Source organism: Drosophila willistoni, assembly GCF_018902025.1.
Source record: "Drosophila willistoni isolate 14030-0811.24 chromosome 2L unlocalized genomic scaffold, UCI_dwil_1.1 Seg168, whole genome shotgun sequence".
NCBI lineage: Eukaryota > Metazoa > Arthropoda > Insecta > Diptera > Drosophilidae > Drosophila > Drosophila willistoni.
Window position 1 is genome coordinate 16,352,331 of NW_025814047.1, and position 13,562 is coordinate 16,365,892.

Below are 13,562 nucleotides of genomic sequence, written 5' to 3' on the forward strand. Positions count from 1 at the left end.
CCCATACAAAAGGCAAAGTCACGAACTATGACTTTTCTTAATAACTTCGTTATTTTCTGAGCTATTGTCATGAAATTTAATATTAGTGAGTTAATTACACATATAAACGACTGTGCCAAATTTGATCAAGATCGGGTGTCTATATCATATAGCTCCCATAGGAACGATCTTTCGAAAACAGTGACTTTTGTCAATAACTTCGTCACTTTTGACGCGATTGCTTTCAAATTAAACATTTGTTAGTTTAATATATCTGTTAATGACTGTGCCGAATTTGATAAAGATCGGGTTACTATATCATATAGCTCCCATAGGAACGATCGGTGGAAAACAGTGACTTTGATCAATATCTTACTTTTTTCCTATGCTAAGATTGTTCGCCGTTCTTTCGCAAGCATTAGCCTTTTTAGCTTAAACATTTTTCCACTTTGATGGCTATAGGTAAGGTAAGGTACCATAAAAGTTGCAAGGGTATACAAACTTTGACGCGGTCGAAGTTAGCCCCGGCCCTCTGGTTTATTATAAAATTAAAACCTCCGTCTTGTTTGACGTTCAACACACAATTATCATTTTTATTCGGCGACAATGCCGTTCTCTCCTTCAGTTAATTATGTATATATGTATGTATGTATGTATATATGTAAGTGTCTATATATGTATGTATGGATATATGTATGTGTGTAAATATGTACGTACGTATATATGTAAGTGTCTATATATGTATGTATGGATATATGTATGTGTGTAAATATGTATGTATGTAGTACATACTATGTACGTATATATGTACATATGTGTTATTTGTTGCCCTTTTTGATGCGTTGTCCATGGTTTGTGTAGTTGAAGGTGAATTCGTTGGTGTGGTGACCGGGTAGGTAACTCCTCCCCCACTGGATTGAAGTGAGGTCCATAGCGGTGGTCTGAACGAAAATAGTAGCGACTGGTGGTGGTTTGAGAACGATTGATCCTCTTCAAAGGATTAAAATATAGTTGCGCTTTGATTGCTTCCAGGTGAGGTTGTCTATGCTAGGTTTTAAATCTATTTAACACCAACAAAACAAACTCCCTTTCTGGTTCCAGAATTTCCGGTTGTTCTGTCCATTGATGATTCCTTATAGATAATTTGTATCCCACGTTGGGGCAAAAAAATATTTTTATCTTTAAGAGGCTTAATACTATATCTATTATTAATAACATGTTTAGGTATTTTCAGATATTTAGTCTTGTCATTGGCAATGGTATAATGAATGAATTTATAGTCTTTAATTCTGAACATTGGAATTTTTATGTAAAATATTACATTAGTTTTGTTTACAAATGTATCTATTTCAAGTAATCTATATAAATGTTCTTGCGATGAAATTGTGACATTTCGTTTTGCTAAAATTTCTGTGATTTTGTCTTCTTTAGTTGAAAAAATAAATTTTGGGATAATTTTAAGCAAAAAAAAAAATAAAGTATTATTTAAATGGTTATACATAACATCAATGCTAAGGCCAATTCTATTTAAATATTGAAGAACATGGATTTCGTTGTGTTCAGTGCTTAATTCCTTATAGATCTTATTATTATAGTTTTTTTTTTTTTTTTTTTTTTTTTTTTAAATCATTTATAATATTCTGTTTGTTATTAGTATGATCGGTAATGTTTGAAAATCTTATAATTATTTTATTATTAACGTTTCATTGATGATTGACATTGTTTATTCATTTGTTCATGCTCCCTTTAAATTCCCTAAATTCCTTTCTTTTTTTTTTATTCTTTTTGTGTAATAAGTATGTTGTTGTTTACAATAATTAGGTATGTATGTATGAAAAATCGTATTTAATAATTTTTTGTTTGCTTGTGTTTTTGTATTTTATATTATATACTAGCAAACCCGGCGAACTTCGTAACGCCTAACAGTCAAAGAATTTCGTGTTACCTTTTAGCTTGAAACTTGCCATTTAAAATGGTGGCCTCAATCACGTTCTTCATTAATTTTTTAATAACCAATCGTGTGCCATTGCACAGCCGTGGTGGGTTCAAGTTACGGAGCAAAATCACCGGAGATCCTACTTTCAATTGTAAGTGGTGCGGTGGCATGCCTGGCAAATCCAAGGAATTCAAAAATTCTACTGGGTAACTTACAGCTTCAATAGTATTGCAAACTGTATCAACAGATTTGTATGACACAGAGTCTGTTGGCAACAATTGTTGTATCTTGAAATTTAATCCATGAACGTCCACATTTTTCGCTACTAAAATGGCTCTTTCTGCCAGCCACTCAAGATTTATATATTGTGTGTGTACATCGGGAAATATACAGTCGATGAGAACATCTTGCGAGTGGACGATTGTGCAAAAACCGGTTGGTAATTTTATTGATCCAGTATTTTCATGTACGGCAACTTTCCCATTGCCAATATCTAATAACTGTTTCGAAAAAGTTTCGGCGGATGGATCCTGAAGCGTTTGAACGCGCATGTTCACATGCCCTGCCACGCTTCGCTGTGCCCGCTTTTGAAAAATTAAAATTGCGGTTGGTAATTTTATTGCTGAAATTCAAGTTAAACCCTTGAAGTAGATGTCTTTGGATATGTTGAACGTCTTATTACTATGTTAAATTCTATTTAACTCTATTGCTGAGTTGCAGTTAAGTATAAATTACAGTCTATTTGTTAAGCAATATACATTTGAGTGATTTATAAATGAAAAACGAAAGCTGGCATACTACGAAAACATTCAATGTAAAAGTAATTTAGATGGATGGCAAAAGGTTGAGCAAAATCTTTTACTACTCTTAAAGCTTGGGTATAAAAAATAGATGTTGGCCGATTCTCAGTCCTACACGATCTGCATAAAAAATTTCGTGAGAATCGGTCGAGCCGTTTCGGAGTAGTTTGGTAACAAACACCACACTCGAGAATTTTATATATATAGATATCCATGTATTAATTGAAGAGTTTTCATATTCTTAATGAATGAATTACCTGTTACCGGATCTCGTTGCTTAAGGTTTATGCAATATCCGTCTTGTCCCTTCCAAAAAATGAGTGGATATTGGAGAGCATCATATAAACGATGGGTATCAGGAATGGACTGAAGAGAATTATTTCTTCTTCGAATCACGATTTGTCGCGTAGCTGTATGGTCGCCAACCATGATTCCAGCCACGTCGTCAACAACAGGTGCGTTGAATCGACGTATATGCCCTCCAGCTGGTGTTCTATCAGGATTGATGAAAATAGCGTGATTGTCACTTTGTAGCTTATGCATATGTGATTTGAATAATTTCAACAATTCGTTGTGCTCATTTAACAGAGCGTCCAGCTCGCTGACAATGCGCGTTGCAAATGGTGAATTGAGGTGATTATAGTCGCCACCCATAAAGTAAATTTGTAAAAATTTATAAGGTTCGTTTGGCATTGGTAGTAATGAGCCGACTTTGTGGTAAATTTGGCCTTTGATTTTGAATGTGGAATTAAATTGTTGACCATTTGCAGCAGTATTTTTAACTATTTCCGTTGCTCCGAACGATGTCATTTGAAAACATGAATTGAATTGCCGAATTGAACGCAAGAACAGCGAAGAATTTGGATCAGTACCAATAAGGAGGCCGTGCAATGGTTCCGGCGGTGTTTTAATTTCTGGAAGTTTCACTTTTCCTGATGAGCAACACATCCCAATTGGCTCATTTTTAAATTTAAGGGCTTGACAGTGCGGGCATTCCTTGTCCAATGTACCAATTACCACTTTGGAATGAGTGTAATATTCAACATCAGGCTCATACTGAAATGCTAGTCGAAGAAATGAATGTGATGTAAATGCTCGAAGTACTTGTTGATGTTGGTCAATCACTCTACGTCTGTTGGCTACGAATCTGCGCGCTTCTCTTCGTTCCAATTGTCTTTGTTGGTTTCGCTCATCTCGTACCTCTTGTAATTGTGATGCACGTAACTGCGCCATTCTTACACGGACATCTGCATTACTTTGTTGCCTTTCTGCATCTGATCTTATTGCTCTTCTATCTTGCATGCCTCTAGATCTGTTTGTTTGACGACTCAAATTAGCCCCCCTGCGTGTTCGTGGCATTGTTGTAATAAATCAAGTTGGAAAACTGATTGGTGTGTAACGTGTATTATTTTCTTGATCAATAATTAGCGCAGCGAGTTCGGTCGCACTCGAGTTGTAACAACGTCTGAACTCGAGACGCACAATTCTTGTGCGCGCCTTCCACCGAACCACACTCGGCGACAGCGACAGAACGCTTGTCCTGAAGTTAAAAGAAAATTTCAACTGTTTGTTCCGAAAAAAAAACTGGAAAATTAAATTTTTCTATACGGAAATCCCCAAGCGAAGCCGTGTGAACTCAACAGTGTACATCACCTTACTGAAATCTAGAAAGTCTCAACGTTGTATATGGTTTTTCACGGCCTGTTTCGATTGGAAGATTTAAATTATTTTTGTTGAATTTCATCTCTTATCAAGTAGGCCGTGTGTCTAATTTCACTCGTATAAAACACAGGGTAGTTGAGATATCCAGCACAGTTAGTCAGTTTTAATCGTGAGCTCGTTATTATTTGGGTATAAAAAATAGATGTTGGCCGATTCTCAGTCCTACACGATCTACATAAAAAATTTCGTGAGAATCGGTCGAGCCGTTTCGGAGTAGTTTGGTAACAAACACCACACTCGAGAGAATTTTATATATATATAGATATGTATACCTGGTTTTTTGCTAAGGCTTTCTTGTCAATCGTTTTATTTTTGACTTGTGCATTTTTTGCTTTTTCTTTGTAATAAATGTGACCCCCTTATCTTTAGTGACAATATGTTTTGAAAAGCGAGGAGTCAATTTATTTCTTCTATTTTCTTTTCTGAATACTGTCTCGTCAGTTTCCACTTCTGGTGGATCCTTCCTTTCTTCGTTTAGTTTTAAAGTTCGTTTTTTATTTTGATCAGATATTTGTTGAGCAACCTTGGGGTATATTTTTCTCTGATAAAGGTCTAAGTCTTGTAAATAATCGTGTTCGTTAGTAAATTTTAATGCTTTTTGAAACAGGTGGGTTCGACCCGAGAATAATTCAAAGGGTGTGAAATTAGTTGCAGAGTGTATAGCATTGTTGTAAGTAATCAATGCTTCAGCGAGGATATCGTCATGTATTGTGGGAGTTTTTTCAGTTTTCCTCTTTTCCATTATTAGTCTGTAAATTTCTGTTAAAGACGAATGAAATCGTTCAACAGGGGCGTTACTTGAAGACTGTTGAAAAGATGTGACATGTCTGGTGATATTGTATTGAGTGCAAAAATCAATGCAAAGATGCGAATGCGAATGCGAACTCTGCACCCTGGTCACAAACAATCTTTTTAGGTATGCCATGAGTGCACATAAAATGTCTGATTGATTTTACTATATTTAGGCTATCTCTTGCTGGTATAGTGTACCCAGCAGCAAATTTTGAAAACTTGTCTATTATTGTTAAAACATTTTGATGGTTAATGGTGTACAAATCGATATGAATTAAGGTCTAATGGGAGTTTTGGAACCTCTGTTTCCTGATAGGGAACTTTTTGCGGATGTCTATCGTATTTCAGGGTTTGGCATAAGTCACAATTGTTTTTTGTAATTTTTTGCTTCATATGTGGAAAATATATTGTTCTTTTTAAATGGGCTAGAGTTTCATCAATTCCCCTGTGATTATTATAATAGTGATAGTCTCTAATTTCTTTTTCTTGTTCATCCTGTGTGGTACGTTCTTCCAAAAACTCTGTGCATCTAAGTTTATAGAGTTTACTGTTTGAAAAAAACTGTGAAAAAACCTCTTGTACTATTTTGAATATTGTGTCAGTGGTAAAAATTGCACAAGTTTTATTTGGTTTTAAAATGGTTTTCAAAATTCTAATCACGACTTTTTTATTAAAAATGGGTTCTGATATAATGCGGCGAAGTTTGTTTTTAAACGGGCTTTCGTTTTTGATGTTAGAAACTGGATCTTTGTTAAGGATAATTTGGATATTAAAATCGTTTAAACATTTTTCCGAAATTGCTATAAGTTGTGAAATGTTCTCTAGTCCTGAATGTACGGTTTCCTCACATGTCGCCTCGACTGATTCTTGGTCATTTAAGTTGATATCAAGTGTTGTTCTGCTCAAGGCGTCAGCAATCACGTTTTGAGACCCCTTTTTGTATATAACTTCGTAATCGTACTCTAACAGTCTGAGCTTCCATCTCACCAATTTGGAATTTGGTTCCTTGAAACTCATAAGCCATGTCAGGGGCTTATGGTCAGTGACAATTTTAAATTTTTGACCAAAAAGATACGGTCTAAAATACTTAATTGCCCAAATTATGGCAAGCATCTCTTTTTCGACGGTAGAGTAGTTCGCCTCGGTGTCCGTTGGTGTTCTGTTAGCGAATGAAACTGGCTTGTCCGATCCCAAGTTTCCTTGAGATAAAACAGCCCCTAAAGCGACATTACTTGCATCTGTAGTAAGTATAAACGGTTTATCGAAATCAGGGTATATTAGGATCGGGTCATTACATAACAAGGTTTTACAATATTCGAAAGTTTTGATAAAGTCCTCGTCAACAGTAACCTTTGATTTTCCCTTCAGTTGTTTAGTTAGTGGTTTTGTTATTTTAGCAAAATCTTTAATAAACTTTCTATAATAACCCATGACACCTAAGAATGATTTAATTTGTTTCTGTGTAGTAGGCAAAGGGAATTTCTTTATTGTCTCAATCTTTGTCGGGTTTGGCTTTACCCCTTCGGGGGTAACAATGTGACCCAGATATTCGATTTCCTTTTTCAGGAATTCAGACTTATCCGGTTGTAATTTTAAATTTGCATTTCTAATTTTCTTGAAGACTTTTTTTAAATGTTGGATATGTTCCTGTAAGGATGGCGAGAAAACAATGATGTCATCCATATATGCAAGGCAACAGGTTCCAAATAAGTCACAAAATAAGGAATCTATTACCCTTTGAAAAGTTGCATTTTCTTAATTTAGTGAGTTAATTACACATATAAACGACTGTGCCAAATTTGATCAAGATCGGGTGTCTATATCAAATAGCTCCCATAGGAACGATCTTTCGAAAACAGTGACTTTTGTCAATAACTTCGTCACTTTTGACGCGATTGCTTTCAAATTAAACATTTGTTAGTTTAATATATCTGTTAATGACTGTGCCGAATTTGATAAAGATCGGGTTACTATATCATATAGCTCCCATAGGAACGATCGGTGGAAAACAGTGACTTTGATCAATATCTTACTTTTTTCCTATGCTAAGATTGTTCGCCGTTCTTTCGCAAGCATTAGCCTTTTTAGCTTAAACATTTTTCCACTTTGATGGCTATAGGTAAGGTAAGGTACCATAAAAGTTGCAAGGGTATACAAACTTTGACGCGGTCGAAGTTAGACCCGGCCCTCTGGTTTATTATAAAATTAAAACCTCCGTCTTGTTTGACGTTCAACACACAATTATTATTTTTATTCGGCGACAATGCCGTTCTCTCCTTCAGTTAATTATGTATATATGTATGTATGTATGTATATATGTAAGTGTCTATATATGTATGTATGGATATATGTATGTGTGTAAATATGTATGTATGTAGTACATACTATGTACGTATATATGTACATATGTGTTATTTGTTGCCCTTTTTGATGCGTTGTCCATGGTTTGTGTAGTTGAAGGTGAATTCGTTGGTGTGGTGACCGGGTAGGTAACTCCTCCCCCACTGGATTGAAGTGAGGTCCATAGCGGTGGTCTGAACGAAAATAGTAGCGACTGGTGGTGGTTTGAGAACGATTGATCCTCTTCAAAGGATTAAAATATAGTTGCGCTTTGATTGCTTCCAGGTGAGGTTGTCTATGCTAGGTTTTAAATCTATTTAACACCAACAAAACAAACTCCCTTTCTGGTTCCAGAATTTCCGGTTGTTCTGTCCATTGATGATTCCTTATAGATAATTTGTATCCCACGTTGGGGCAAAAAAAATATTTTTATCTTTAAGAGGCTTAATACTATATCTATTATTAATAACATGTTTAGGTATTTTCAGATATTTAGTCTTGTCATTGGCAATGGTATAATGAATGAATTTATAGTCTTTAATTCTGAACATTGGAATTTTTATGTAAAATATTACATTAGTTTTGTTTACAAATGTATCTATTTCAAGTAATCTATATAAATGTTCTTGCGATGAAATTGTGACATTTCGTTTTGCTAAAATTTCTGTGATTTTGTCTTCTTTAGTTGAAAAAATAAATTTTGGGATAATTTTAAGCAAAAAAAAAAATAAAGTATTATTTAAATGGTTATACATAACATCAATGCTAAGGCCAATTCTATTTAAATATTGAAGAACATGGATTTCGTTGTGTTCAGTGCTTAATTCCTTATAGATCTTATTATTATAGTTTTTTTTTTTTTTTTTTTTTTTTTAAATCATTTATAATATTCTGTTTGTTATTAGTATGATCGGTAATGTTTGAAAATCTTATAATTATTTTATTATTAACGTTTCATTGATGATTGACATTGTTTATTCATTTGTTCATGCTCCCTTTAAATTCCCTAAATTCCTTTCTTTTTTTTTTTTATTCTTTTTGTGTAATAAGTATGTTGTTGTTTACAATAATTAGGTATGTATGTATGAAAAATCGTATTTAATAATTTTTTGTTTGCTTGTGTTTTTGTATTTTATATTATATACTAGCAAACCCGGCGAACTTCGTAACGCCTAACAGTCAAAGAATTTCGTGTTACCTTTTAGCTTGAAACTTGCCATTTAAAATGGTGGCCTCAATCACGTTCTTCATTAATTTTTTAATAACCAATCGTGTGCCATTGCACAGCCGTGCTGGGTTCAAGTTACGGAGCAAAATCACCGGAGATCCTACTTTCAATTGTAAGTGGTGCGGTGGCATGCCTGGCAAATCCAAGGAATTCAAAAATTCTACTGGGTAATTTACAGCTTCAATAGTATTGCAAACTGTATCAACAGATTTGTATGACACAGAGTCTGTTGGCAACAATTGTTGTATCTTGAAATTTAATCCATGAACGTCCACATTTTTCGCTACTAAAATGGCTCTTTCTGCCAGCCACTCAAGATTTATATATTGTGTGTGTACATCGGGAAATATACAGTCGATGAGAACATCTTGCGAGTGGACGATTGTGCAAAAACCGGTTGGTAATTTTATTGATCCAGTATTTTCATGTACGGCAACTTTCCCATTGCCAATATCTAATAGCTGTTTCGAAAAAGTTTCGGCGGATGGATCCTGAAGCGTTTGAACGCGCATGTTCACATGCCCTGCCACGCTTCGCTGTGCCCGCTTTTGAAAAATTAAAATTGCGGTTGGTAATTTTATTGCTGAAATTCAAGTTAAACCCTTGAAGTAGATGTCTTTGGATATGTTGAACGTCTTATTACTATGTTAAATTCTATTTAACTCTATTGCTGAGTTGCAGTTAAGTATAAATTACAGTCTATTTGTTAAGCAATATACATTTGAGTGATTTATAAATGAAAAACGAAAGCTGGCATACTACGAAAACATTCAATGTAAAAGTAATTTAGATGGATGGCAAAAGGTTGAGCAAAATCTTTTACTACTCTTAAAGCTTGGGTATAAAAAATAGATGTTGGCCGATTCTCAGTCCTACACGATCTGCATAAAAAATTTCGTGAGAATCGGTCGAGCCGTTTCGGAGTAGTTTGGTAACAAACACCACACTCGAGAATTTTATATATATAGATATCCATGTATTAATTGAAGAGTTTTCATATTCTTAATGAATGAATTACCTGTTACCGGATCTCGTTGCTTAAGGTTTATGCAATATCCGTCTTGTCCCTTCCAAAAAATGAGTGGATATTGGAGAGCATCATATAAACGATGGGTATCAGGAATGGACTGAAGAGAATTATTTCTTCTTCGAATCACGATTTGTCGCGTAGCTGTATGGTCGCCAACCATGATTCCAGCCACGTCCTCAACAACAGGTGCGTTGAATCGACGTATATGCCCTCCAGCTGGTGTTCTATCAGGATTGATGAAAATAGCGTGATTGTCACTTTGTAGCTTATGCATATGTGATTTGAATAATTTCAACAATTCGTTGTGCTCATTTAACAGAGCGTCCAGCTCGCTGACAATGCGCGTTGCAAATGGTGAATTGAGGTGATTATAGTCGCCACCCATAAAGTAAATTTGTAAAAATTTATAAGGTTCGTTTGGCATTGGTAGTAATGAGCCGACTTTGTGGTAAATTTGGCCTTTGATTTTGAATGTGGAATTAAATTGTTGACCATTTGCAGCAGTATTTTTAACTATTTCCGTTGCTCCGAACGATGTCATTTGAAAACATGAATTGAATTGCCGAATTGAACGCAAGAACAGCGAAGAATTTGGATCAGTACCAATAAGGAGGCCGTGCAATGGTTCCGGCGGTGTTTTAATTTCTGGAAGTTTCACTTTTCCTGATGAGCAACACATCCCAATTGGCTCATTTTTAAATTTAAGGGCTTGACAGTGCGGGCATTCCTTGTCCAATGTACCAATTACCACTTTGGAATGAGCGTAATATTCAACATCAGGCTCATACTGAAATGCTAGTCGAAGAAATGAATGTGATGTAAATGCTCGAAGTACTTGTTGATGTTGGTCAATCACTCTACGTCTGTTGGCTACGAATCTGCGCGCTTCTCTTCGTTCCAATTGTCTTTGTTGGTTTCGCTCATCTATTGCCTCTTGTAATTGTGATGCACGTAACTGCGCCATTCTTACACGGACATCTGCATTACTTTGTTGCCTTTCTGCATCTGATCTTATTGCTCTTCTATCTTGCATGCCTCTAGATCTGTTTGTTTGACGACTCAAATTAGCCCCCCTGCGTGTTCGTGGCATTGTTGTAATAAATCAAGTTGGAAAACTGATTGGTGTATAACGTGTATTATTTTCTTGATCAATAATTAGCGCAGCGAGTTCGGTCGCACTCGAGTTGTAACAACGTCTGAACTCGAGACGCACAATTCTTGTGCGCGCCTTCCACCGAACCACACTCGGCGACAGCGACAGAACGCTTGTCCTGAAGTTAAAAGAAAATTTCAACTGTTTGTTCCGAAAAAAAAACTGGAAAATTAAATTTTTGTATACGGAAATCCCCAAGCGAAGCCGTGTGAACTCAACAGTGTACATCACCTTACTGAAATCTAGAAAGTCTCAACGTTGTATATGGTTTTTCACGGCCTGTTTCGATTGGAAGATTTAAATTATTTTTGTTGAATTTCATCTCTTATCAAGTAGGCCGTGTGTCTAATTTCACTCGTATAAAACACAGGGTAGTTGAGATATCCAGCACAGTTAGTCAGTTTTAATCGTGAGCTCGTTATTATTTGGGTATAAAAAATAGATGTTGGCCGATTCTCAGTCCTACACGATCTACATAAAAAATTTCGTGAGAATCGGTCGAGCCGTTTCGGAGTAGTTTGGTAACAAACACCACACTCGAGAGAATTTTATATATATAGATATGTATACCTGGTTTTTTGCTAAGGCTTTCTTGTCAATCGTTTTATTTTTGACTTGTGCATTTTTTGCTTTTTCTTTGTAATAAATGTGACCCCCTTATCTTTAGTGACAATATGTTTTGAAAAGCGAGGAGTCAATTTATTTCTTCTATTTTCTTTTCTGAATACTGTCTCGTCAGTTTCCACTTCTGGTGGATCCTTCCTTTCTTCGTTTAGTTTTAAAGTTCGTTTTTTATTTTGATCAGATATTTGTTGAGCAACCTTGGGGTATATTTTTCTCTGATAAAGGTCTAAGTCTTGTAAATAATCGTGTTCGTTAGTAAATTTTAATGCTTTTTGAAACAGGTGGGTTCGACCCGAGAATAATTCAAAGGGTGTGAAATTAGTTGCAGAGTGTATAGCATTGTTGTAATTAATCAATGCTTCAGCGAGGATATCGTCATGTATTGTGGGAGTTTTTTCAGTTTTCCTCTTTTCCATTATTAGTCTGTAAATTTCTGTTAAAGACGAATGAAATCGTTCAACAGGGGCGTTACTTGAAGACTGTTGAAAAGATGTGACATGTCTGGTGATATTGTATTGAGTGCAAAAATCAATGCAAAGATGCGAATGCGAATGCGAACTCTGCACCCTGGTCACAAACAATCTTTTTAGGTATGCCATGAGTGCACATAAAATGTCTGATTGATTTTACTATATTTAGGCTATCTCTTGCTGGTATAGTGTACCCAGCAGCAAATTTTGAAAACTTGTCTATTATTGTTAAAACATTTTGATGGTTAATGGTGTACAAATCGATATGAATTAAGGTCTAATGGGAGTTTTGGAACCTCTGTTTCCTGATAGGGAACTTTTTGCGGATGTCTATCGTATTTCAGGGTTTGGCATAAGTCACAATTGTTTTTTGTAATTTTTTGCTTCATATGTGGAAAATATATTGTTCTTTTTAAATGGGCTAGAGTTTCATCAATTCCCCTGTGATTATTATAATAGTGATAGTCTCTAATTTCTTTTTCTTGTTCATCCTGTGTGGTACGTTCTTCCAAAAACTCTGTGCGTCTAAGTTTATAGAGTTTACTGTTTGAAAAAAACTGTGAAAAAACCTCTTGTACTATTTTGAATATTGTGTCAGTGGTAAAAATTGCACAAGTTTTATTTGGTTTTAAAATGGTTTTCAAAATTCTAATCACGACTTTTTTATTAAAAATGGGTTCTGATATAATGCGGCGAAGTTTGTTTTTAAACGGGCTTTCGATTTTGATGTTAGAAACTGGATCTTTGTTAAGGATAATTTGGATATTAAAATCGTTTAAACATTTTTCCGAAATTGCTATAAGTTGTGAAATGTTCTCTAGTCCTGAATGTACGGTTTCCTCACATGTCGCCTCGACTGATTCTTGGTCATTTAAGTTGATATCAAGTGTTGTTCTGCTCAAGGCGTCAGCAATCACGTTTTGAGACCCCTTTTTGTATATAACATCGTAATCGTACTCTAACAGTCTGAGCTTCCATCTCACCAATTTGGAATTTGGTTCCTTGAAACTCATAAGCCATGTCAGGGGCTTATGGTCAGTGACAATTTTAAATTTTTGACCAAAAAGATACGGTCTAAAATACTTAATTGCCCAAATTATGGCAAGCATCTCTTTTTCGACGGTAGAGTAGTTCGCCTCGGTGTCCGTTGGTGTTCTATTAGCGAATGAAACTGGCTTGTCCGATCCCAAGTTTCCTTGAGATAAAACAGCCCCTAAAGCGACATTACTTGCATCTGTAGTAAGTATAAACGGTTTATCGAAATCAGGGTATATTAGGATCGGGTCATTACATAACAAGGTTTTACAATATTCGAAAGTTTTGATAAAGTCCTCGTCAACAGTAACCTTTGATTTTCCCTTCAGTTGTTTAGTTAGTGGTTTTGTTATTTTAGCAAAATCTTTAATAAACTTTCTATAATAACCCATGACACCTAAGAATGATTTAATTTGTTTCTGTGTAGTAGGCAAAGGGAATTTCTTTATTGTC

The 13,562-nt window shown here is 35.3% G+C and overlaps 2 protein-coding genes across 5 annotated transcripts; both read right to left on the minus strand.

Moving 5' to 3' along the window:
• Positions 1-1,867: 1,867 nt before the first annotated feature.
• Positions 1,868-4,104, minus strand: LOC124459828. Of its 2 annotated transcripts, XM_047009554.1 has the most exons (3): positions 4,086-4,104; positions 2,973-3,796; positions 1,868-2,537 (listed from the first exon to the last, which is right to left on the minus strand). In XM_047009554.1, exons 2-3 carry the CDS (start codon positions 3,661-3,663, stop codon positions 1,921-1,923), a joined length of 1,308 nt encoding a protein of 435 aa, XP_046865510.1. In that variant the 5' UTR covers positions 3,664-3,796; positions 4,086-4,104; the 3' UTR covers positions 1,868-1,920. The 2 variants fall into 2 exon arrangements, with proteins under 2 accessions (XP_046865510.1, XP_046865509.1); XM_047009553.1 differs by lacking the exon at positions 4,086-4,104 and having other exon boundaries at positions 2,973-4,074.
• On the minus strand, positions 4,012-11,303 carry LOC124459827. Of its 3 annotated transcripts, XM_047009552.1 has the most exons (3): positions 10,929-10,948; positions 9,816-10,639; positions 8,711-9,380 (listed from the first exon to the last, which is right to left on the minus strand). In XM_047009552.1, the coding sequence occupies exons 2-3, from the start codon at positions 10,504-10,506 to the stop codon at positions 8,764-8,766; spliced, it is 1,308 nt and encodes a 435-aa protein (XP_046865508.1). In that variant the 5' UTR covers positions 10,507-10,639; positions 10,929-10,948; the 3' UTR covers positions 8,711-8,763. The 3 variants fall into 3 exon arrangements, with proteins under 3 accessions (XP_046865507.1, XP_046865508.1, XP_046865506.1); XM_047009551.1 differs by lacking the exon at positions 8,711-9,380 and adding an exon at positions 4,012-4,255 and having other exon boundaries at positions 9,816-11,300; XM_047009550.1 differs by having other exon boundaries at positions 9,816-11,303.
• Between the last annotated feature and the right edge of the window lie 2,259 nt (positions 11,304-13,562).